Source organism: Phascolarctos cinereus, unplaced genomic scaffold (genome assembly GCF_003287225.1).
Source record: "Phascolarctos cinereus isolate Bilbo 61053 unplaced genomic scaffold, phaCin_HiC Scaffold_5;HRSCAF=322, whole genome shotgun sequence".
In the NCBI taxonomy this organism is placed as follows: domain Eukaryota; kingdom Metazoa; phylum Chordata; class Mammalia; order Diprotodontia; family Phascolarctidae; genus Phascolarctos; species Phascolarctos cinereus.
The window spans coordinates 211,295,461-211,322,255 of NW_027555958.1; the positions used below are offsets into that span (position 1 = coordinate 211,295,461).

The 26,795-nt window shown below is 35.2% G+C and overlaps 1 protein-coding gene across 1 annotated transcript in view; it reads right to left on the minus strand.

Annotated features, from left to right (window-relative positions):
• Positions 1-26,795, minus strand: part of ZNF451 (zinc finger protein 451) — a 95,736-nt gene that overhangs the window by 34,833 nt on the left and 34,108 nt on the right. Inside the window, 2 exon segments of the mRNA XM_021000498.2 lie at positions 1,080-1,191; positions 3,817-3,942. Of these exon segments, the coding sequence (XP_020856157.1) occupies positions 1,080-1,191; positions 3,817-3,942 (238 nt within the window).

The window sequence follows — 26,795 nt, forward strand, 5'->3', positions numbered from 1 at the left end:
ACTCTCCTGCTTAAACCTACCTACCTACGATCCAATTTAACTAGCCTTGCTGTTTCACTCCACCTGTATCTCCATGTCTTTGCACAGGCTGCCTATCACCTATGTCTGGAATGTACATACTTACTGGCACTTCTCACAATCACTAGCTTTTGTTAATGCTTTCAGCCCCTAGCCAAAATTACCTCATATTTGCTTTATATGTACTTAAATGTACACATATACACACATATGTATATGTGTACAGACACACACACACACACACACACACACATACACATATATATGGGAGGAGGAGAGTACTGAATGAATTAAAAAACAAAAATCACAATTATGAGACATACATTTAGAAAACATACAATTTGTCTTTTTTAGATGATTTTAACAAGTAGCTTTATTAAATATTAAACATCTAGGTAAAATGACTATGTCAATAAATTATTCTGTGTACATATTGTGGACAAAACACTCATTATCAGCAATCTTTCTATATCAACCACCGAAAGGATCAACACTTTAATGACTAAAGAAACCATTACTATCACTAAGGGATGAGACAGAAGACTTATTTCTCTAAAACCACATGATTTTACCTCAGGATGGATATCAAGTCAAACATGAATTAAGGTTATAAAATGTGAGCATTCAAAGGGCAACACATAGCATCCCAACTGCTAGAACTCTTCCTAAGGTATTATACTGGCAACTTTTTAAAAATGAAATTTATCTTCCAAATAGAGTTCAATTAATATAACAAAAACATTTTGATAGCTTTGAAAAGTACAATAAATATGTAGGGCATATTTGAGATTCACAAATGTGAACTAGTTTTATATACAAGTAGTTTGTGGTTGAAAGTGGATTTTACAAATGGAAAAAAAAATAATGCTGTGCATGTATGTGTGTGTGTGTGTGTGTGTGTGTGTGTGTGTGTGTGTGTGTGTGTGCACGCGCCTACGCAGGGTGGGGGGGAGGGAGCCATTATGAAGTTTTACTTAAACCAGCTTTCAATGCCATATATGATGATTAACAACTCAAGAGCACAAATATATTAGTTTACCAAAAATACTCTGAAAAAATACCTGGCATTTTTAGCCATTGGTCCACACACAATCTTGCTGCTTCTGTGTCACTACGGTCTCGAATAAACTCCAGTTCTTGTAATCCATGAGCATGCTGAAAATCTATTTTTTCCTAAAGATTAAAAAAAAAATCAGATCAATGAATGATTATTACAACCTAGGTGCAAACAAAAGAATGCTGTACATTATTCTTAAAAACCCATGATTTGTTTATAAGTTATTGTTACTATGCTAAGCACTTTGGAGATAATTTTTAAAAGGTGAATCTTTGATCTCAAATGTTCCTTTCTTAAAATAGAAATGGGTTATATTAAAGTCACTGTCAATCATAAACAAGTCATCATCAAATGAGGAGGAAAAAAAACCTAACTTAGGGTGCTAGACAAATATAAGTTGACTGATTTTCTAATTGATGGGGTTTTAAAAAGTCTGGGGAAAAATGACATAATTCTAAAAAGGATCTTTTTCAGAAGGCCCCCTGAAAACTGTCAATAATTATGAACTTTAATATCAGACCAATTTCTATCCTTTTTAAAAATACATTTTTAAGTCAGGATAAAATGTCTCTGTCTCTATAATATTCAGTCACAAAGAACTGAAGCGTTTTTAAGTCCAGATGCTCCAAGTAAGCTACAGCTAAAACATATTTTCTAAAGTAAAAAGTATAACCATAGGTCACATTCTCTTATAACAATAAATTCATAATAAAAAGACTATTAACACATATCTAACAATCTAGTATCAAACAAAATCCAATAGCACAAAATCTCACTCATACAATGAAAGCACATGGACATTCCTTGAAATTCCTTATAATGGAATTTGATCTCTGTTAACTCAATCTAAGTTGCCATTTTTGCTTTATCAAGGAATCACTTCCATTAATAATAGACTGACAGTGTATTACTTGCAAGTTGATGATTCCATGAGCTGGAATGTCAATGAACAAAGCTGGTCAAATTCATGATGTTCTCCCACCATAACTTGATCTTCATTAAGATGATTTATCCATTCTGAATATGTTAATTTTTTTCATTAAAACCTCCCCATAAGAAAGAGGAAACTTCATTTTGAAGTTAACCAAGCTAAGTGAACTTGGAATAATTCGAAAGATTTTTCCAAGGTATCTTATTACTGCCATTACACATGGACACACTAAAATTCTTGATGTTCCACTGCTGTTTCACTGTCCATTTGCTTTTGTTTTTGGTGGTCTGGTACATCTGAGATAGAAATGGTCCACAACAAGTGAAGGTCTGGAGGAAAAATCATGGTTGGTGATAGAAAACAAATAGACTCAGGCATCTCTGTAGAATTTAGTGAGATCTGATCTAGTAAAAAACATCTTTTTTTAATAGTTTGACTAATAAAGGCTTCCTGAACAGAAAAGTGAACTCCTGATTTCAGATCCAATGTATGATCCTCTCCATGAGTGGAGGCTGAAACTACCCTTGGGTAAATCATCGTTGTCATAGTGACAGTAAGATTCTCAACAACATCACAACACCCTCATTATCATGTGGGCATTGACTTTGCTTGGGAAAAGAAGCCAGCATTAGTCAGTTAGGAAATGTAGGAAGAAAGAGGACAGCTTAAAAACTCTTCCTCCCAAATAAAATTTCTTTCATGACTATGGCAAAGGCCTACTTAAAATCTAGTTTTGGAATAGCATCTATCTAAAAACTGATGCAAAGAGCACAGCAACATCCCTTTTCTAATTTAAGGAAATGAAGATATTTTACTAGATTTATAGTGCACTCCATTTTTAATTACACACTAAAGTTAAATTCCAGTAACTTCTCTCCCTGATTCTTGACTGAAAAAATAAGGGTTTACATTAGGCTACGGTGATAACCAAATAAAATAGGAATAGGAAAAATAGAAATGAGAAGTTTTAGTATGAGATTTAATTAACCAAAGAATATAAACTATTATGGAATATATAGTATTAAAATGTGACTGTATACCCAGCTTATTATTTAAAATAACTTCATCTAGGAACTTATAAAGTAGGTTAAGAGATATGCCCACAGACATGTTTCCCAGTTTTTAAGTTGGGCTCAAATTTGTTACGGTGTTTCTCCTAGAATCTTTGTGTATGGCATCTTCCTAATGATGGAGCTGCTTCTAAAAGAGAAGTTTATGAAGCTTCTAGAATTCTTTGTCCTTTGATGTGAAAAGACAACACCAAAGTATTTAATGCTATGTAAACTCCAATGTACTCCTCCATCCAGTTTAATCTGCCTCTAGTCACTGGAAGTATCCCTTTAGTTTCTTTTTCTGCAATGACAAATTTCATGAATTTCTAACCTTAACTCTTAATACAAATAAAATCCAAGGCCAATTCACCTTTATTTTCTTTCTCTTTCTATAAACATAAAAATGCTCAAATATTCATGAGCTAATAACCTGGAAGTAAAAGACTAATGAAAAGCATAACTAATGATCCCGTTGTACTTGAATTCAGTTAGGTTTTTTTCTGTCCTAAGTTGATCCCTTATGACAACATAAAATTCTCTTTCTCTCTCTTTTTTTAAGGCAATTAGGGGTAAGTGACTTGACCAGGGTCACACAGCTAGTAAGTGTCAAGTGTTTGGTCTGAGGTTGGATTTGAACTCAGGTCCTCCTGACTTCAGGGCTGGTGCTCTACCCACTGTGCCACCTACATGCCCCGACAATATAAAATTCTAAAGGATTCTACATTTCAGTTAAAGAACATATGAAACAATCACATTACCCGGAAAGCTTTATTCTTCTCTTCTTTCTGCTGTTTGTCTACCTCCACATGGCGAGCTAGACGAGCTAGAGTTAAAGCAACTCTGTCCTTCTCCTGGTCAACATAGTCTTTACTTTTCACTTTTTCCTGTAATTTAAAGGGCAATGATTCATTTAGATTTTTTTTAAAGTGCAGCTATAGTTAAAGAGCTTAATTTACTTTTATCAGTAGCAATAACAAATTTTTCAATACCTACTACATGTGTGGCACTATATTAAATTCTATGATAATTTTAGAGAACAATCATTAAGTTAAAAGTTATCCACTTGTATCATCTTTAGTTCTCTGAAAGAGAATATTAACATGTTAGCAAGCAAAAAGTTATCTTTAGCTACTTCAAGGTTCTACAGATATGTAAAAGTTTTAGGCTACTTTTGTCACAGGTTGACCGGGCAATGTCATCAAACAGAATTCCATAAGAGAATCTTCTTGTATAAAGGTCCCCTTGCCTCTAGTTTCTCACGTGCTGCCAGGAAGTTAGATGATGAAGTTAGGCATAGAACATAATCTCAGAAAATCCTTTATAAAAACCTTTTTTCAAATTAACAAAGTTCACTCAGATAGTTTTGAATGACAATAGCTATTTAATTTGAAGTCCCTTCAAGTGACAAATTGTACCCTTCCAATACTAAAGATCAAAGATATTTTATAGTAAGGAAAGGAAGAGGTACAATCTGTATAAAGATAAGCTTTCCCATGGTCTTTAGTGTAACTTCTTAGAATAATTTTATCTAAAAGGACTCTCATACAAAAAAGACTAGACAAAAAGTCTGGTTTTCATTAATGTACTTGCCAAACAAATAAAATCATCCAGGTTAGAAATTCTTGTAGTCACCTACAGTCAGAAATTGGAAAGGTATTGTTATATGAAGATCATAGGTTACTCTTAATGGGGTCTTAACAAGAAAACAAGTAGGAGAATACTTGCAACTTCATCATCTATGAGGCTAAATGAAAGCCCAGAGCTGCTACTGAGGACTTTGAAAGATCAAAAATAGAGGTCAGACTCAAAAAAACATATGTAACCTAATATTAGTCAGTTAACCTCTTATCATTTGCCAGACTTTTTGTTCTCAAATCTGTCAGATAGCAAGTTTTCATTTCAGTCTCAGGGATAAAAGATGAGACCTAGCTTAGCCACATGCCCTTTACTTATAACTTCCACCAACAAGATCTAAAACTCTGAGCTGTGAGCTCTTCCACCAGCGTGCACTTGCCTCCAGGTGTGGCAACACCTCCTCTCTATCTTAAGGGTTTAAACTTGCTACTTCAAAGTTCACCATGGATGATGATATTGCTGCTCTCATTGTTGACAATGGCTCTGGAATTTGCAAAGCTGGCTTTGCAGGAGACAATGTCCCTTGGGCTGTCTTCCCTTCCATTGTTGGGTACCCCAGACATCAGGATGGGTATGGGCCAGAAGGACAGCTACATGGGTGATGAGGCCCAAAGCAAGGGACGTATTCTGACCCTGAAGTACCCCACTGGACATGGTATTGTCACCAACTGGGATGACATGGAGAAGATCTGGCATTGTACTTTCTACAATGAGCTCTATGTGGCCCCTGAAGAGCACCCTGTGCTGCTTACAGAAGCCCCCCTGTACTCCAAAGCCAACAGAGAGAAGATGACTCAGATTTGAGACCTTCAACAATCCAGCCAACTCTCAACTTCAGATTACACCCACCATCCTACATTTTATTCATGTGCAGGTCATAGCTGGAGATGGTTTGGGGTTCTACAACTTTACATATCTAATGTTAATTGGGCCCTTTCAGCTATAAAACCATCCTTTCAGTTATCACACTTAAATCATCTACATCTCCTTCCCCAGCCCAGCTGACAAATGAGCTGGTAGCCTTCTACTTGCCTAAGAAGTGGCCATTCAAAAAAAAAGTGGCCATTCATATGGAGTTTCTCCTTCACCTCCACTCCAAATCTGTGTTACCCTCTTTAAAAAGAAATTTAATAATGGCTTGTCAATTTTATTTTCAAATGCCAGCCTGGAATTTTGGCTATTCTTCCAATTTTTTTCTACTTTATACTGTAATAATTACTCACATTTTAAATGTAATGTAACATTTAAAATATTTTGTTGTTAATGATTTCTTAAGAGGCAAATACATGGTTTAAGTGGAGCAAATTTTGGCCTGGAATCAGGAAGAACTGAGTTCAAATCTTGCCACAGACACTTCCTAGCTGTGTGACCTGCAAAATCATTTAATGTATCTGTCTCAATAGCTTCAATTGTAAATTGGTATAACAGAATCTGACTTTCAGAGTGGTTGTGAGGAATCTGTAAAGAATTTAGCATACAGTAGGTAATAAAAGGAAAATCATTCAAAAATTTAAAAATTAAGAAAATAAGGATTACTAACAGCAATAGCTAATAAATTTGGAAACTTGACATTATATATATAAAATGCCAAAATTAAACAACAGGAACAAATGAACTCTGTGGGAGGGCAAAATCAAGCAGACCATTAGGTATCTGTCCTATTTTAAAAAAAAATTAAACCAGAAAAATTCTTAAATTCATTTTTTTCAAATCTTTTAAGAACAAATAATTCCTATGCCACCTGCACGGAAGCAGCAGAAGTCAGACAAGGAAGAGGATTCACATCATCATATAGATGTCTGAACTAAATTGGAGAGATATTAAGTCTCAAGGCACTAAAAATACTAGAGGGCCTTATGGTTCCCAAGACTCAACAGAACAGAAACTTAGTGCTTCTTCCATATGTGGAATGAATTATGAGTATGCCTCATCCCCCTGCCACTTTGGAATTTGGCAAATTACTGGGAGTGTGGGGTGAGAGTGAAGAATCAATGATGACACTGAAATTGCAAGACTGAGTGACTAGAATGATAGAGCTGTCTTCAACAGTAAATGGGGAAGTCTGGATGAGGGAAGGGAGTTCTGCTTTAGACCTCAAGACATCTCTAACATTGTTCCCATTTTCTCTTTTCTCTTACTCTATGGGGAAAAGGTGGTGCTTCTGATCCAGGAAATCACACTGAATTACCAAATTTCAGAATTTGAAGGGACTTCATTAATCATTAGTCCAATCACACCTGAAAAAGAATGCCCACTACAACATACCCAAAAAGTGATCATTTAGCATTTGCTTGAAAATCTGCAATAAGGGGCAAATCATCACTTCCCAAGGCAGTACGTTCCACTTTTAGACAGCTCAAATTATAAGAAAGTTTCCCTTATATCAAACCTAACACTTGCTTACTTTCAACTTTCACGCACTGCTATTCTTTTGGCCCTCTGGAGCTAAGAATAGGATAAAATCCTTCTTTTCATATAACAGCCCTTGAAATACTGGAAGACAACTACTACAGTTCCCTCTCTCCCTTCCTCCTTCTACCACTAAATCTTCTCTACATGCTATATATTCCCAGCCCTTTCATCAAGCTTCGTAAGGCACAAAATGGAGATATTTTAGAATCTCCCTGGTTACCCTTCCTCTTGACAGTCCTCCTATTGGGCATATTCACTTTGACTAACTTTCCAGTACAAAGTTCATCCTATTTGAAAAATAAAATTAAAGCAAAACAAGAACTAGAGAACTCTACCTTCCCTCTGTCATCTGTTGTCACTATACCATCCACTCAAAGAAGCAGTCCTATCCCCTCTTTGATTCTCCATGTTCACTTAACAGCTAAAAAAATAAACTATTTCCTTTTTATTTTTGGCTTTAATAGCCTTAGCCCATTCTGCATTTTAACACGCTTGAAACAATTTTTACAAAAGGTTATCTGTCCTTGCTTCCATTTTTTAAACGTCTTTTAGAAAAGGAAGTTAGCTGGTGAGTTCCCATTCATTCAAATGTGTACCTTTAGAAAATTCATTAATTCCTACTCATGAAAACTGTCTGTCTTTGGCCATTGGATCCTATCATTACTTCTGAGCCCTGTGAAATCTGTTCTCAATATTTAGGATTCATGTCACAAGATAAAATGCTGTTCCCCTCTCCAAGGGATTTATCACTTCTAGTACCATAAAAACTTCTGTTGGTGAAAATCAAATCATTTTCCCTGCTCTGTCTGTGACCCTCAATTTTTCGTTTGTTTCTTCCTAGTCACCTACAAATATGCCCAAGTTTCTCCCCATACTGGAAAAACAAAACCAAAAAAAAAACTTCAATTGTTTCTGCCAAGCCACTGTCCTGTATCTCTGTTCCTTTTTATGGCCAAATTCCTAGAAATAGTATTTTGTACTCATGACCTTATTTCTTCACCCCTCTCTCATTTCTCAACTCCCTTTAAATTAGTTTCTGACCCTACTACGGAACTGAAAATTCTCTCCCCAGTTATCAATCATTTCAACTGTTAAATATGATTACTTTTTCTTTAATCCTCATTCCAAATGACCCCTCTGAAGCTTGATATTGCAGATTTTTTCCTCACTTGGATTCCCTGACACTATTTCCCATTCCCATCTTAGGCCTACCCACTGAGGATCAGTGCCTCCTAAAGCTCTGTCTTGGGTTCTCTTCTATCTTTTGGTGTCTAATTAACTGACATAAAATTATATATATATCTATATATATATATCTATATATATCGTGAAATTTTTTTGATTCTACCTCTATAACCTCTCAAGTCTTTCCTCACCTCTCTATTCACAAAGGCATTACCATCATTCAGCTACTTATCATATCTTGCTTTAACTGTTTCAACAAATGGTCCTTGTGCTTAGAATCTTTCTCCTCTCCAATCCACCTTTCACAAAGCTGACAGGTGTTCTAAGATACCAGTCTGATTATATCATTCTCCTGCTCAAAAACCTTGAAAATAAAATATAAACTCTTCAGGCAGACACTTGAAGCCATGCATAACATGGCTCCCACCTACCTTGAGACATTTCATGTTATTCAACTCTTACATTGTATGAGCAAGGCAAACTAACCTACTACCTATTCTTTGGACTTGACATTCTAATTCCTATCTCCATGGCTCTGAGCAGGTCCCCATAATGAAAATGCCTTCACTTCTGCCTCACTGGATGTGGAGTTTTCTTTAAAGCTCAATTCAAGTACTATACATGTCCTTCATAAAGCCTTCCCTGATTCCTCCCCTCACCCAGTTACTATAATGCATTCCATTCTCAAATTATTTACTTATTTGTATATAAGTTGGATTCTTCCAATAAAATCAAAGGTGCTCTGAATTACTAGCAACAAGAACAGCACCTTGCATATAGTCATAGCTTCTTAATAAAATTCTGCTGAATTTTAACACATGTAGAAAGAAAATAGGCTACTCAGTTCTTTTTGGGAAACAAATAGGCTTTTTGTTCTAAAACATGATAATAAAAATTAAAATTATAGGCCTGCCTCATTTATCAACAGGAACACAAAAACCTTAAACAAGAAATGAATAGAATAGGAAAAATTTATCCTCACTCAGTAGGATATGAGAAATGCAAAGATATTTAAAAATAAAGAAAGCAATTTAAAAATTACAAAAGTAGTATGATGATATTGGTAATTCGGACGAGAGCTTTGCTGAAATACAAGATACATTCATCATGCTACTGAAAAGTCAGTCAGTTAAACAAGGATTTTTAAGCATTTACTATATGTAAATGTGCTAAGCACTGAAAATACAAATATAAGCAGAAAGACAGTCCCTGTGTCTCCAAGAAGCTTTACATTCCAATGAAAGAAGACAACACACAAAAGGAAGCTGAGGTAGAATTGTCATTTTTATTATATTAGCTTGGCCTACCCATAAGCAACTGATGTTTTTCCAATTATTTAGATCCCACTTTATTTGCGTGAAAAGTGTTTTGTAACTGTGTTCATACAGTTTGTTTCAGTAGGTAGACTCCTCAATATTTTATAATATCTACAGTAACTTTAAATGGAATTTATCTTTCTATCTCTTGCTGTTGGGCATTGTTAGTAATATATAGCAAAGCTAGGAAAATGAGCAAACAAAAAGAATCCCACCCCAAAAATTTATTGTGATGACACATTCAGGACACAAACCTGAAGAGAATAATTCTAAAACATCAAAAGCAAGGTTCAAAGAAAAACCCAGTTTAAGCACAAACTCAACTAGAATCCCTGGTAGAATCCTTGGTAATGAAGCTAAGAATTTAAAAAAGAGCTTAAAATGACTAATTAATTAATTAAATGAAAGCTAGGGAGCAAAATGGGGGGGAAATCTGTGAAAGAAAAAACTGATCAAGAAATCAATGCCTTCGCACAAGAGGTACAAAACCTTGCCCAAGCAATAAATTCACTGAAATTCAGAATGGACCAATTAGAAGCCAATGTGTTCAAAAGACAACAAGAAATATCAAAAACAAGTCAAGAGACTGGGAAAACAAAAATTGAAAAAGATATGATGTATCTAGTAAAAACTACTTACCTGGAAAAAAGATCAACAAGAGATTAAGAACCACTGGACTATCTGAAAGCCATGACCATTAATAAAGGAACCTAGAAATCCTATCTCAAGAACTCTTAAGAGAAAACTGCTCAGATCTCTTAGAACTAGAGGGCAAAGTAGAAAATAAAAGAATCCATCACTAACCTCTTCAAAGAAACCCCAAAATGAAAGCTCCCAGGAACATCATAGCCAAAAATTGCATAGCTTCTAGGTCAATGAAAAAGTACAAGTACAAAAAGTACAAGCAGCCAGAAAAAATTCAAGTATCAAGAAGCCATGATCACATGAGATACGTGATTTAGCAGCCAATTCCTATAAAGGAATTTATAGAGCTTTTTGTTGTTGTCCACTCTTTCACTTGTGTCCAACTCTTTATGACCCCATCTGGAAGTTTTCCTGGCAAAGATACTGGAGTAGTTTACTATTTCCCTCTCCAATACACAGCTTAAAATATTGTCAAGAAGGGAGCAGCTAGGTGGCGCGGTGGATAGAGCACTGACCCTGAAGTCAGGAGGACCTGAGTTCAAATGTGACCTCAGACCAAACACTTGACACTTACTAGCTGTGTGACCCTGGGCAAGTCACTTAACCCCAACTGCCTAAAAAGAAACAAAAAAAAGAACATTGTCAAGAAGGCAAAGGATATAGACTTACATATAACCAAGAACAATTTAGCCAGCATAATTGAATATGATCCTACAGTGCCAAAAAAATAAACCTTCAATGAAAAAGAGGACTCCCATGCATTTCTGATGAAAAGACCATAGTACACAGAAACTTGAAGTTCAAACACAGGAGGAAAGTGAAACACAAAAAAGGTAAATATGATAAAGGACTAAGCAAGGATAAACTGCTTACACTGTAATATGGAAAGATGTTACATGTGTTCCCTTAGAACTTTATAATCATCAGGTGTCAAAGAGGGAATCTAATTAGAAGGAAAGTCTACGAGTAGGTTCAGTTATGATGTCTTGATGATCTTCAAAGAAGAATGGAAAGGGAAGAGAAGAGGAAACACTGTGGAGGGGAAATATTCTCATATATTTGGAGTGTACAAGAAGTCTATACAAATAAGGAGGAAGAGGAGGGAGAATTAGTCAACATTTGAACTTCACTGTCATCTGAATTAGTTAAAGAAGGGAAGAATACATACATTTTGGTTCAAAAATACATTTCTGCCAACAAAGAAATAGGAGGGCGAGGAGAGAACACAAAAGGGAAAACAAGAAAGATTAAAAGAGGAATTAGTCCTAAGCACAATAAACTCTAAGGATGTACAAAGATATTTATAGCTCTTTTGTGACAGCAGAGAATTAGAACTCAGCAATAAGGAAATAGCTAAACTAGTTATCATACATAAATGTCATGGAATACTATTGTGCTGAAAGAAATGATAAAAGGGATGATTTTAGAGAAACCTGGGAGGATTTCTATGAACTAATGCAGAATGAATTCAACAAAACCTGGAGAACAATTTATACAATGACAATAACATAAAGACAAACAACTGTGAACACTTAGGAACTCTGATCATTGTAATGATAAACCAGGATTCTAATTAGATCTAATGATAAAACATGCCACTACCATTTGACAGAGAGGTGAGGGACTCAGTTAAGCATGTAACTTTTTTTTAGATACAGCTAATATAAATATTTGTTTTACTGGACTGTACATGTTTGTAACAGGGTTTTTGTTTTGTTTTGTTTTGTTTTTTACTTCCTCAATTGAAGGGCTGGGTGGGAGGATAAGAAAGTGATTTTTTGTTGATTGAAAAAAATACAATTTATTTTAAAAGAGGAAGGAAAGATGTTCTATGTTTTAATGGATAGAGGGCCCATCTCTGAATAACACAAATTCAAGCCTATACTCTCAACATATAAAGGTTGTATGCCCCTGGGCAAGTCAACCAGTCACTCAATGTCCCTAAGCAACTTTCTTCACTTTCTATAAAAGACATCAATCTTTATTAATAGATCCTCCTATATCTATGAAATCACTGGAAAAGGATGGAGGGACAAAAAAAGGGAAGAAGTCAAGAAGGGAGTTAAGTAGAACATCTCCTTGTAACAATGGGCCACATTATATGCAACGAGGAAACACTAGAAACCCTCCTCCAAAATGAATACACTACTCTTACTACTATTTAATACAGTTTTAGAAATACTATCTAAATAAGGCATTTTAAAATTAGAGAAACAATAAAAAGGTCAAACTATTTCAAATTTGTAAATGGCAAGATTATACAACTAGAAAATTCAAAGCACACAACTAAAACTTGAAACAAATTACTTATAATGGTGGCAGCAATATAAAATAAACTTTAAAAAGTTTACATCCACATACTAGCATACTTCCAATACATTCCAAAAAGAACTGATTTAAAAGAAATCTTATAGCAACAACAAAAAAACCCATTATTAATTTGAAAAAAAATTAATTTACCAAGACACACAATTGCTTGAAAAAAAAATACAAAGCCACTTTGATAGCTTAAAGAACTGGAAGCATATTCCTTACACATGGGTAAAGCAATCTTGTGTTATTGTCGAAAATATTAACACTTAGGAAAATTAACTTTTGAGTTTAATACAACGCCAAACAGAATCGGAATTACTTTGTAAAACTGAATAAAAATGTTTTTAACTGGGCAAAGAGGAAGAAAACATCAAAGTGAGGGAGAACTGCACAAATTCAGCCTTGCTTTCTCTTCCAGAGTCATCAAAGTTCAAGTCTAAATCCAAAGTCCAAGACAAAAGTAAAGACAACTGAGGATGGCTCAGGATGCAGTGGATGACCATGGTGTCTTAGATGTCTGACCAAGCTCTAAGTGATTCAAAGACCTGTTTCAGCCACCTTCATGGCCTTTGGAACAATTCTCCCACAGGAAGTCATCACATACTTGGGGATAGACACCCCTCTAACTTACCAACATGTCAGAGGCCTGTCTGTTACTCTCAACCTGGTTTAGCCCATCTGCTGACATGACTTTACCAGCGTGTGTGGCTGCTGGCCATGCTTACAGCTTCTCGGAGCCACAAGTGAGAGCTGGGTGACAGGTGGACACCAAAAGTGGATAAGCAGCCCCGAAAAAGGCTCAGCAAACTCTCACACCAGAGGTGCTAGTCCTCCATTAACACCCAATGTATTTGGCTACATCATTGTAAAAGGAGAGATGGAAAATAAGAAAAATGGAAGAAGGGCAGAAATAAAAATCTGCATTCGGTAGACAATGGTAATAATCTCTAATGAAATTTTAAAAAAGGTAAACAAGTAAAAGAAAACATAAAGGATTCAATTGAGTTAAACTGTTTACATTCCCACATGGGAAGATGATACTTGTAACCCTTAACAACCATATCACTATTAGGGCAGTCAGAAGGAATATACATAGAGAGAGGGCACTGAAAACCAAATTAAAGATAATCACAGAAAATGACTATAAAATAGAACAAATAAAAAAATTTATTCAAAATAAATTTGAAAAAAATCTATCCTTTTAACAGTTTTAAGAAAATAAAAAGTGAAATGATCAGAAAAGGCTATGAAGGGGGCAGCTAGGTAGCACAGTGGATAGAGCACTGGCCTTGAAGTCAGGAGGACCTGAATTCAAATCCGGCCTCGGACCAAACACTTGACACTTACTAGCTGTGTGACCCTGGGCAAGTCACTTAACACCAACTGCCTAAAAGCAAAAAAAAAAAAAAAAGTCTATGAAACACAAAAGAACAAAAATGTTTTTGAGTAAGTTAAATACGTGTTTCTCCCCTAATCAGTGTCCAATTGGACTTGGAAATTCTCCTGAAAAAGGTAATGGGCAAGGTAAATAAGTAAAGGTTATGCAATAGAACAAGCCACTGAGCCATGGAATTAACATGTACACATTGCCAGGACTCTAGAGGAAGGGAAAAAGAATGAGGATATGACATTCTGAGAAGATCAGAACAGGAGTGTCAACTCATTTGCCAGACAGAGCAGAGGTTCTTTATCACGGTGCTTGGCACATAGTAGGAGCTTAATAAATGTTGGTTGAATTGAATTTTGTCACTGACAAAGATAGTCTGGTGAAACCTAGAGACTTGTTGGAATAATGTTTTTAAATGCATAAAATACATGTAATTAGAAATGAAATCAATTATACTGAAAGTTATCAAAATATGTATTTTTAAAAGTTCACAGATCCCAGGTTAAGAACCTCTACAGTAGAAGGTCAGGAAACTCCTGGAGATCCATCAGAGTTCCAGTCTGCACAATGGCAGCAGCAAAGGAAACGCTTATTTATTTAGGATTGCTAGGAACTGTAGTTACCTTTTCAAGTCTTCCACTACCATGCTAAGTTCACAGGCCTCAGATAGCATTGACAGCATGCCTTCTTCTAGGTAAGTTAAGTTTTTTAAAAAGTGTTACTGGAAAATACAGAGTAGCTCTGGCACAAGTTCTGGACAGGTTTTATATGCTATATATCTTTTGGAGGCTGGTAGTCTCTTCACAGGTTATCAAGTATTAAAGCTACCCAATTTGAGATTCTAGATCTTCCTTCTTTTTATCACTGAGATTAGTCAGGGTACAGGCTCAGTGTCTTCACAAATCTTTTCTGGGGCAATAGAAAATATATATACATCAGGAAAAAGAACTTTATTTGGATGGCCATAGGGTTGACGTAAGTTTTGGTAAACCATCCCATTATTGTGATTCTTTTTGATGAAGTTACTGTTGCTATGATTTGTTGCTGACCTACTCATTCTTTAGGATTAAAAGCCTATGTAACCAAGATCAGAAGGGAAGCAGAAAGCTGGGAAACAAATTTTTATAACCAGTGTCTCTGATAAAGGCTTCATATACTAAGTTAAATTTGTAAGAATACAAGTCACTCCCCAATTGATAAATGGCCAAAGGATCAGATGAAGAAATTAAAGCCATCTATAGTCAAATGAAAAAAATGCTCTAAATCACTAATGATTAGAGAAATGCAAATCAAAACAATTCTGAGGCACCATATCACACCTATCAGATTAGCTAACATGAAAACCAGGAAAATCATAAATGTTGGAGAAGATGTGGGAAAATTGTAATACTAATGCATTGTTGGTGGAGTTGTGAACTGATCCAACCATTCTGGAGAGCAATTTGGAATTATGCCCAAAGGGCTATAAAACTGTCCATACACTTTGACCCAGTAATACCACTTCTAGGCCTGTATCCCAAAGAGGTTATAAAAATGGGAAAAGAACTCACATGTACAAAAATATTTATAGCAGCTCTTTTTGTGGTGGCAAAGAACTGGAAATTGAGGAGATACCCATCAAGTGGGGAATGGCTGAACATGTTGTGGTACATGAATGTAATGGAATACTATTGTTCCACAAGAAACAATGAGCAGGCAGATTTCAGAAAAACCTGGACTTACATTAACTGATGCTGAATGAAGTAAGCAAAACCAGGAGATCATTGTACACAGTTACAGCAATACTGTGCAATGACCAACCTTGACCGACTTAGCTCTTCTCAACAATGCAATGATCTAAGACAATTTCAAAAGACTCTGATGGAAAATGCTATCCACATTGAGAAAAAACTATGGCATCTGAATGTGGATTTTTCTTTTTTGTGGTTTTTCCCTTTCATTCTGATTCTTCTTTCACAACACGACTAATGTGGAAATATGTTTAATATGATTGTACATGTATAGCCTTTATCAGATTGCATGCCATCTGGGGGAGGAGGGGAGAATTTAAAACTCAAAAGCCTTATAAAAGTGAATGTTGAAAACTATAAATAATTTTAATTTTAAAAAAGAACATAACTTTCTTGAGGGCAGGAACTATAGTAGTAATAATAATAAAGTGGTATAACAAGGCTGTTGGCATAGGTAACTTGTAGCATCTGTAGGTCTCTACCTCTTTATTGAAAAAGAAAAGCATGTTTCCATCATTTTCTCAAATGACAATATTGGTATTCTTTTCATTTACATAATTCATACTCATTACATAATTAGGTTCTGCTTTATTGCTATTCATCAGAGCACAAAAATCTTCTCACATTTCTGATTTTCTCATATTCATAGTTTTTTATGATCTAATAAAATTCCATTATATTATATCTCACAATTTGTTCGGCCATTTCCCTAATGAATGGGTACCCATTTTGTTTCCAGATTTTGTGCTAAAATAAAGTGCTATAAATATTTTAATATATATAGTACTTTTTATTTGTTGAACTCCTTGGGGTACATATATGTCCCATAATGGGGGCAGCTGGGTCAAAAAATATAAAGTTTAGTAACTTTTTAAAAAGTTCCAACACTGACCTGTTTTCTAATTTTTAAAAAAACAAGCATGATGTGGCAAGGCTTGCCAATGGTCTAACAATAAGCAGCCTGGGTGACATCACCTCATACAAGTCTGATTAAGTAGTTTCTTGCTCCTCCAGGCAGTCATCGGTTCTGAGGCAAGGATCAAGATACAAAATCAAGGACCAGGATTTAGAACCATGTTATGTGGAGAAGGATTTTTTCAGGATGAGAATATAATTTTAAATGAAATTCTGCTATGGCCAGAAAGACATCTTGGTTGTATAAAATGTAACTTCAGAGACACTTGCTCAGGGGTCTCAATCGTTGCTTGTGCACAGATAGTAAGTAGGGGTAGAGGTAAAGATAAAGTGTAGCTAGACTTGTTATACAGTGAAGAAGGCTGTCTCAAAGTGATAAACTATGGTCTGTGATATAAAAATGTCCTCAGTAAGGCTGTAGAGGCTGACAATTTCTCATATAAAATGTAATTGACTTCTTAAGCCTTAGGATATTTGACATAGAGGATATAGTGGGCCATTTTTTTCCCCTAGTGTGTATCAATTTTTATTGCCTTTACAAGAAGAACCTTTGAAGCATCCTTCCATTTATCTGTGGCCTTTTTATGTCCTCAGTTTCATTTACAGTAAGACTATCAACATGAAAATGATTCAGTTCTTCTAATACCATATCATCTTGCTAATCAATAAAAAAAAGAATAAACATTAAGATATCCAACAGTAAATATTTGTAGATGATCTAACAACTACCTAATTGGAATTGACAACACACTGTAGTAGATAAAATGCTGTGCTTGAATCTCGCCTAGGGCAATTTACAAGTTTTGTGATCATGGGCAAGTCATTTAACCTCTCAGTGCTTCAGTTTCCTCAGCAGTCAAGTGGGTACAGTAGCAAACAAGGTACACACCACTTTACAGGGACACTTCAACAAAGTGCAATGAAAACTTACATACTGTAACATTATAAATAGTTGTTCTTATAAAGCCCACTATTCATCCAGATAACAAGAAAAATCTTATTTCATGGGATACCTGATCATCCTGCCTTATACTGCTTACAATAAGGTTGAGTAAATACAAAAATATGAAGACTACTTCACAATTTACATGCCAATATCCACTATAGAGGATGAAGTGGCAGAGAAGTTTTTAAAGAACTTGAGGAGATTCACAAAACTAAAGCCAACATACGCTTTGATGCAAAGGGTTTCTTGTTGCTTCAAGTAGTAGAATAAAGGGATGTGAGAATAACACCAGGGAATACATTAATATAGTTTAGGCACAAAATGGAGAATACTGTGTTAGGAAATATAGATCAGTATCAAGAAATTAAAGAAATCAAAGACATGCAAACCACTGAAAATACCTATGGCCTACATATGATGAATACTTTTATCACGAAAAGAGTCAGTTATGAGAAACACTCAATGTCTTCATAGAAAAATGAATTACAAAAAATCAGAGTTAAAAAGGAATTCAATCATCTATTCTAACCTTTAAGTAGAAAAGAATGTTCTATACCACATACCCAACAGTTTTCTAGCCTCTGTTTAAAGACCTTGTGAAAAACCACTACCCTCCTGAAGAAACTTGTTCCCCTTTTGGACTCCTTTAAGTATAAGAAAAACTTCCTTAATAACAAGACCAATTTTATCTCTTTGCATCTTCCACTCACTGTTTATTCTCCTACCTTCTGGAACCAAACAGAACAAATGTAAACCCACTTCCTGGTGATAACCTTTCAAATACTTGATTTTCATGTGTCTCCTGAGTCTTCTTTTCTCCAAGTAAATCATCCCCAATTCCTTCAGCTGATCCTCACATGAAATTAAGGTGAGGCCCTTCACTATCGTAGTTGCCCTCTTTTGGACACTCTTACGCTGATGCACTCAGAACAGAACAAAAGGGAATATTCTATATTTTAAAACATAGGAAATCAAGTGGTTAGACAGCAATCATCCTAAAATTAGCTGACTGTGTACAGTGAGATCACTTGCTGGTTAGAGCAAACATCTCAATAAATAGCAAACCAGAACTTAAGATAACAACAAGACACTAAAAACAATCTTAGCAGCTCTAAATCAACCTGTCTGCATAAACTTTAGATGCAAAAAATAGAAAATAGCCTGTGCCTTTACTTTTGTCTACTACCATTTCTAAGAGGTTTCATTAATACAAAACAGTTACCATAACGAGGAAGCCAAAAGAGCCAAGAAATGCTCAGCCTATAAAAAATAATCTACTTGCCAAGTGGAGAAACATATCAGGCCAGGTTATTACCAGTTAAGAATAAACACATTTACAAAACACTATGGAAGCAGATTAAAAAACAAAACGAAACAAAAAACCCGTGAGCATTATCTCACAAAAAAACCTGAAAATACAATGCAAAAGTGAACCTATATATGCTTCATGAGATCCAGTTAACCAGAATACAATGAGAACATTCATAAATGATGCCAGAAAGAAAACATCAAGCATGTGGGAATTAGAACAGGTCTGCTGACAATGTTATAATGAATTACTCTCATCAGCATTAGTAACAGAAGAATTATCATATTTGGAGACTACTACCACTGAATTGAAATATACCATATGTGAAGTGACAATGACATCATTTACATCACCATAATTTCCCCCAAGATCCCTCTCCTTACCCCTCCCAGAAGAGCCATCATGACAATAATTTCTTCTAAAAGAGAAAAAAAAAGGTAACAGCATAACTTATTAATGTATCAAAAAAGTCCGAAAACATGAGCAATGTACAACATCTGTAGTCCTCCCACCTCTGCAAAGGGGAGGAGAGGACAACAGTGTGTTTCTAAGTGTTTGGCAATCAGCTTGGGGGCAGCTAGGTGGCACAGTGGATACAGCACCAGCCCTGGATTCAGAAGGACCTGAGTTCAAATGTGACCTCAGACACATAACACTTACTAGCTGTGTGACCCTTGGCAAGTCACTTAATCCCATTATCTAGCCAAAAAAACACAAAACCAAAAAAAAAATCAGCTTGCCCCCCCAACACACATACACGTATGTATATATATAAGTTGATTATAAATTTTACTGACATAAAGGATGTGCAGTACAATTTATAAATAAAAAAATATACAGTACTCTTTATTGTAAATTCCAAATAGCCAACTGATTCTTTTATTTTTTTTGCCAAACTCTTGTATCTGCAGCCAACATGTAGTTGTAACTTACAATTGACAAATGAAGTTGCATTCCAATAACCTAATACTTCTTTCCCCAAGAAATTCATCACTAAATTTGATGTCACCTACTGTTAAACGATTTCTCACCCCAATATAAATTATCTACAAATCTTCAAAAGTTCCAATGTGCTTATGGTGACCTGGATTACTTTATAGATTTTCTGGATTCCAGCTGACCTGGAGGGCAATATAGTTGAAAGTAATGAAAATTCTTCAAGAATGTCAATCATTAAAAGCAAGGTCTTACATGAAATCAATGTTAGCTAATACTTCTGTACTAGAATAAGATCAAGAAAAATAAACATCTAATGCAGGATATACATATACAGCAGTATCAGTACAAACTATATGACACATGTTGGTGCCAACACTCAATCAATTTTAACAATTTCAATTTCAAGTTCTTTTGCTATAATTTCTAGCTCAGGTGGATTCTTATTAGATTGGTGATAAGTACAATGAATTTTATCCAGAAATATTTTTAAATAATTATCTTGCTTAAATGATTGGCTTGTTCAGATATTAAATTTACAAATGATAGCTACAATCAATTTAAATAGCGCAAAATGATTTTTTTAAATAGCAATTTTTTTTAGTTTTCAATATTTACTTCCACAAGATTTTGAGATCCAAATTTTCACCCCATCTCCCCCCTCCCCCCACCCCAAGATGGCATGAATTCTGAATATCCCTTCCCCTAGTCTGTCTCTCTTCTATCTCTCCCCCACTTCTCTTATCCCCTTCCCCTTCTATTTTCCTATAGGGCAGGATAGACTTCTGTACCCCATTTACTGTATTTCTTATTTCCCAGTAGCATGCGAAAACATTTTTTTGAAACATGTGTTTTTAAAACTTTAGGTTTCAAATTTTCTCCCTTCCTCCATCCCCACCCACCCTCATTGAAAAGGCAAGCAACTCAATATAGGTTATAAATGTGCAGTTATGCAAAATACTTCCATAGTAGACCTGCTGTGAAAAACTAACTCTATTTCCCTTAATCCTACCTTGCCCTCCCATTTATTCTATTCTTTCTTTTGACCCTATCCCTCCTCAGAAGTATTTGCTTCTGATTACCCCTTTCCCAATCATCCCCCTGTTCTCTTGTGCCCTTCTCTCCCTATTTTCCTACAGGGGTAAGACAGATTTCCATACCCAACTGAATGTGTGTGTTATTCCCTCATTAAGCCAAATCCAAGAGAATAAGATTCACTCATTTCCTGAGTCTCACCTTCCCATTTCCCCTCCACTGTAAGAGCCTTTTCTTTTGTTTTTTTTTTGTGAGATAATTTACACCATTCTACCTCTCCCTTTCTTCTCCTCCTAGTATAATCCTCTCTCATCCCTTAATTTTATTCTCCAGAAATGACCCCTAAATCTTCAACTCACCCTATGCCCTATATCTATCTATCTATCCATACATACATATAATTTTTTCCCCTCCAACTACCCTAATACTGACAAAGGTCTCATGAGTTGTAAATATCATCTTTCCATGCAGGGATGTAAACAGTTCAATCTTAATAACTCTCTTATGATTTCTCTTTCCTGTTTACCTCTTCATGTTCCACCTGAGTCTTGTATTTGAAAGTCAAATTTTCTATTCAGCTCTGGTCTTTTCATCAAGAATGCTTGAAAGTCCTCTATTTCACTGAATGACCATTTTTCCCACTGAAGGATTATACTCAGTTTTGCTGGGTAGGTGATTCTTGGTTGTAATCCTATCTCCTTTGCCCTCCAGAATATTATATTCCATGCCCTGCGGTCCTTTAATGTAGAAGTGGTTAATCTTGTGTTATCCTCATTGTGTTTCCACAGTACTTGAATTGTTTCTTTCTGGCAGGTTGTAATGGAATTTGGAATTTGGCTACAATATTCCTAGGAGTTTTCCTTTGGGTATCTCTTTCAGGAGGAGATCAGTAGATTCTTTCAATTTCTATTTTGCCTCTGGTTCTAATATCAGGGCAGTTTTCCTTGATAATTTCTTGAAAGATGATGTCTAGGCTCTTTTTTTGATCATGGCTTTCAGACAGTCCAATAATTTTTAAATTCTCTCTCCTGGATCTATTTTCCAGGTCAGTTGTTTTTCCAATGAGATATTTCACATTCTCTTCTATTTTTTCATTCTTTTGGATTTGTTTTACAGTGTCTTGATTTCTCATAAAGGCACTAGTTTCCAATTGCTCTATTCTAGTTTTTAAGGAAGTATTTTCTTCAGTAATCTTTTGAACTTCCTTTTCCATTTGGCCAATTTTGCTTTTTAGGGCATTCTTCTCCTCATTGGCTTTTTGGATCTCTTTTGCCATTTGGGTAAGGCTATTTTTTAAGGTGTTATTTTGTTCAGTATTTTTTTGGGTCTCCTTTAGCAAGCTGTTGACTTGTTTTTCATGCCTTTCTTGCATCACTCTCATTTCTCTTCCCAGTTTTTCCTCTGCTTCTCAAAATTCCTTTTGAGCTCTTCCAAGACCTGGGACTGATTCATATTTTTCTTGGAGGCTTTGGATGTAGGAGCTTTGACTTTGTTGTCTTCTTCTGGTTGTATGTTTTGATCTTGTCACCAAAGCAAGATAATATAGTCTGACTCTTTCTGCGCTGCTTGCTCATGATCCTGGCCAATTACTTGAGTTTTAAAGTCTTTGTTAAGGTACAAATCTGCTTCCAATGTGGAGAATGTACTGTCCCAAGCTTAGGGGGTTTGTACAGCCGTTTTCAGAGACACCTGTAGGGACCTGTAAATTTTCACTTCTTCCAAGATGGTATGATATGGGGCGAGGTGTTTACTCCCTTCCTGGCCTGTGCTCTAGTCTATTAGTGACCACAAGTACTCCTTTCTGTCCTGGAACTGTGAGGAGGGTCTCCTCTGCGCAGCCACTACAAGCTCCACCCTGCCAGCGCTCCTCCTCACCCCAGGACTGCCGCCCAGAACTGTGACCCAGATCCAAGTAAGGGCAAAGCAAGAGATTCCTGCCTCAGCACTGGCAAAGAGATCCCTGCAATCCCTCTCTGATCACCCACTGAATTCTCCCTCAGTCTGTGGGCTGGAAGCTCAGGAGGCAGCTGCCCCTCCAGGGCCATGCTCTTGGGGTACTGGAGCTGAGACACTGCATTCCTCTCTCAGCACCACAGAAAGAGACTCTTCCCACAGACCACCTAAGTTGTCTTTGGCATTCATGGATTGAGGAGTCTGGAAACTGCCACAGCTGCCCGGGATTCAGTCCTCTGAGGCCCGCACCAGGTTCACTGCGGACTGCGCAGCCACGCCAAACTGTGCTCCTCTCCCAGCCCAGCGCAATACACCTTTCTGATCAATCATTCAGGTTGTCTTGGGCTGGAAAGGTTTCACTCTGTCTTTTTGTGGGTTCTGCTGCTTTAGAATTTGTTTAGAGCCATTTTTTTAAGGGTATTTGGAAGGGTATGGGGGACAGCTCAAGCAAGTCACCGTTTTCACTCAGCCATCTTGGCTCTGCCCTCCCAAAATGATGATTTTCTAACAATTTCATATCTACTTCAGATTTTCTTCCCAAAATGCAATTAAGTTTGCTTCAAAATATTCATTACTAAAGTCACAATCATTTAAAGTAGATGGTAATGTACAGAAAATGTACTCTGTGTGGTTGACATTAATTCTTTCAAAGTATTGAATAATATTATCAGTATATGAGTTAACTGAACTTTATACTAAAGGATAAATCACTGGAGGTCTAGTCTTCAAAATTAGATGTTTCATTTGGTATTGTCTTCTATAATATTCTTATGTATTTTCATTTTCATTTCTTCTACAGTAAATTTGGCTATTCATGTTGCATTGTATTATATAAACAATTGCCATTTCTACTCCATTTTTCTCCTGCAATTCTATTGATCTCTCAATAGCAGGCCTATTACATTTTATCAAACTGTAAACAGTATTGAAATCTTTTAATACTTTTACTATTGAGCTCATGCACTAAACTAGAAATTGAGTCAATAACTGACTCTTTTAAGAAATCCTGAATTTAGTATGGGCTTTGTAAACATTACATTTCCTGATTTGTTTTTTTCTTTGTAGAGCTTATTCTAGTGGTTTTATTACTGACATTTCAGGTTATAAAATATAAATATGAATTCCATTCCTTGGAGACATAGACATGTTTTTCTGCTGTCATTCCAAAATGAGAAACTGTCAAACAATCTTTATATCCCAATTTATTTTTTTAATTTCAAGTCATTTGTACTATTTGATAAATGCTTATTTTTCAATTCGCCAATCCAAAAGTGCAAGATTATCTATTTTTTCCAAAGATGACCATGACATTGCTTTTTTTTTTAAATAACTGGTCATTCCAGATTCTAAATTTCATTCCTTAATTAATGCTCCACAATGATTTTCATTCCTATAATTATTTTCATCTGTACAGTTAAAAAAATATAACTTTCTTATTACTGTCATTTTAGGGATTAGAATCTAAAAATTAATTTTGTTATATGAAGGATAATATAAAAATTTCTGTTAATGATTTCTTTGTAGAATTTTAGAATTTTAAGCTAAGATACTTATGGTTTTTCGATTTGTACCTATAATTTCAGTGTGACTTGCTAATTTTTGCAAACCCACTATTGGTTTTTATAATTCTATTGCCAACAACAGTCACAAAATCAGACTACAAACAAATGCTAAATAAATATCCCATTCAGCAAAGAAGTCACTCATTTCATTGTCCAACAAATGTAGTTCTGATGTGAATGGTGGGTTACATTATTATTAATGTTAATGAGTAAGATAAAGGAAAACAATGAAGACGTATATCAAAGCTTTACTCATTCATTAACGATGTAAATGACTTCTTTGCTGAATGAGACAATAGTTTTCAAAATATGGAAGACAATTTCCACAATTTTTTTGTGCTATTCAAAATGTAATGGCAACAGGCATGACACACTTTTAAGTTCAATCTGCATTACCAACATTTTCTCCATCATTTTCTTAAGTCTAGACAATCAACGAAACAATAATCAAGCCCTGATTTGTAGCGTTTACCAATTTCCTTGGTGTAAATACTTCTACCACACATGATTTCAACCTACCAACACTACTGATGCCACTGAATGTGGAGAAAGATGTGCAATAGTAAAACCATTATACAGAATTTTCCACCACACAGAAATAATAAGTGTAAATAACTTCCAATAGCATATTAATAGTAAAATTAAGAAACAATGAGTTTAAGGTATTTATTATCTTTGTTTTCCATGTAACATATTTAATTAAAAATATATGTAATTTGTTTTTAACAATGGCTATTTAACAAGCAGAAAGCAAAATTTCAAAAAATTTAACAAATTGGCTCTAATGAGCCAGTAGGAGCCAACTCCAGCAAATCACTGGGGTTGGGCGAGAGGGTGGAAAATTGTCTTCTTATAATTGTTCTTTCATGCCATGCTTGGTTCATCATTTTCCATCATTCGTGTGTGTGTGTGTGTGTGTGTGTGTGTGTGTGTTTCTTCATGACTACACTGTTACATTTCTGTGTGTTATTTTCTCAGCTCAGGTTATTTTACTTTGTATCAGCTCATGTTAAAACTTTCCACACTTCTTTGTATTCATCATGGTTATCTTTTTTTATAGCACAGTAATATTTTCTTACTTTTATGTGCCATGATTTTTGCTTAGCCATTTCCCAATCCATGGATATCCACTTTGTGTCCAATTCTTTATTATCACAAAAAGTATCTCCATAAATATTTTGACACATATGAGGAATTTCTTTTATCACTGACCTCCTTATAGTATAGGGTTGGTATTGGATTCTCCGGATCACAGCATATAGACATTTTAGTCACTTACTTGCACAATTTGCAAGTGCTTTCATAATGGTTATATTGATTCACAGCTCCACCAAAAATGCATTAGTGTGTGCCTACTTTCTCATTAATCCTGAAAACTGTTCCATACCATTTGACCATATCTACTGGAGAATGGTTTTTCTTTATATTGTTTAAGTATGTTAATTGTTTACATATCTTAAATAAACTCTTAGAGAAATCTGATAAATATTTTTACCCCACTTGACCATTCTTCTTATCCTAGGTGCATTAATTTCATGTGCACAGAATATTTTCAATATTACATAATATGTTATACATTTGATCTTTCAAAATTTCCTCAACCTCTTGTGTGGTTAAGAGTACATACATCTAATTACAGCTTTAAGACACACAATCTGTTTTTGGGGAAGGGGGAGTGAAATAAATATTAAAGTCACATATCCATTGAGAACATATTGTAGAATATAGTATAAGGTATTAGTCTAAGCCTAATTTCTGTCAGATTACTTTCCAGTTTTCCCAATCATTTTTATCAAGGAGAAAATTATTTCCTATTTTAGGCTTTCTGGTCTATTAAACACTAGGGGTTACTGAATGCCATTTTTTAAATTTTCCCTTGTCTAGTCTGTTTCACTGATTTAATTCTATTTTTTAAGTAACATCAATGGTATTTACAACATAATTTAAGGTCCAGAGCTACTGTTCGCCCTCTATCACTACCATCTTTATTTCCCTTGATATTCTAGATTTGTATTGTTCCAAATGAATTTTCCTACCATCTTATTATTTATAAAATATACCCTTGATAACTTATAATATTGTCATTTTTATTATATTGGCAGAGTCCATCAATGAGCTGTCACTATTTAAATTGTTCTTTATTTCTTTGATGAATACTTTGTAATTGAACCTAGACAAATATTTTGCCTGTTTTGATGATTGATGTCCAGGTATATTATGCTTTTTATAGTTATTTAGAATGGGATTTCCATTTCAATTACTGCCTCTTGAAGTATAGAGATCCTGTTGACTTGGTGGGTTTATTTTTTAGCGTGCAATTTTGCTGAAGCTACTATCTCAATCTTTGCTGATTCTCTAAAATTTTCAAAATAAATAATCAGCATGGAAGATTCTATGACCTCTTATCCTTATCACTTTAATTTCTTTCTCTTGTTTTATTGTTATTTCTAGCATTTCC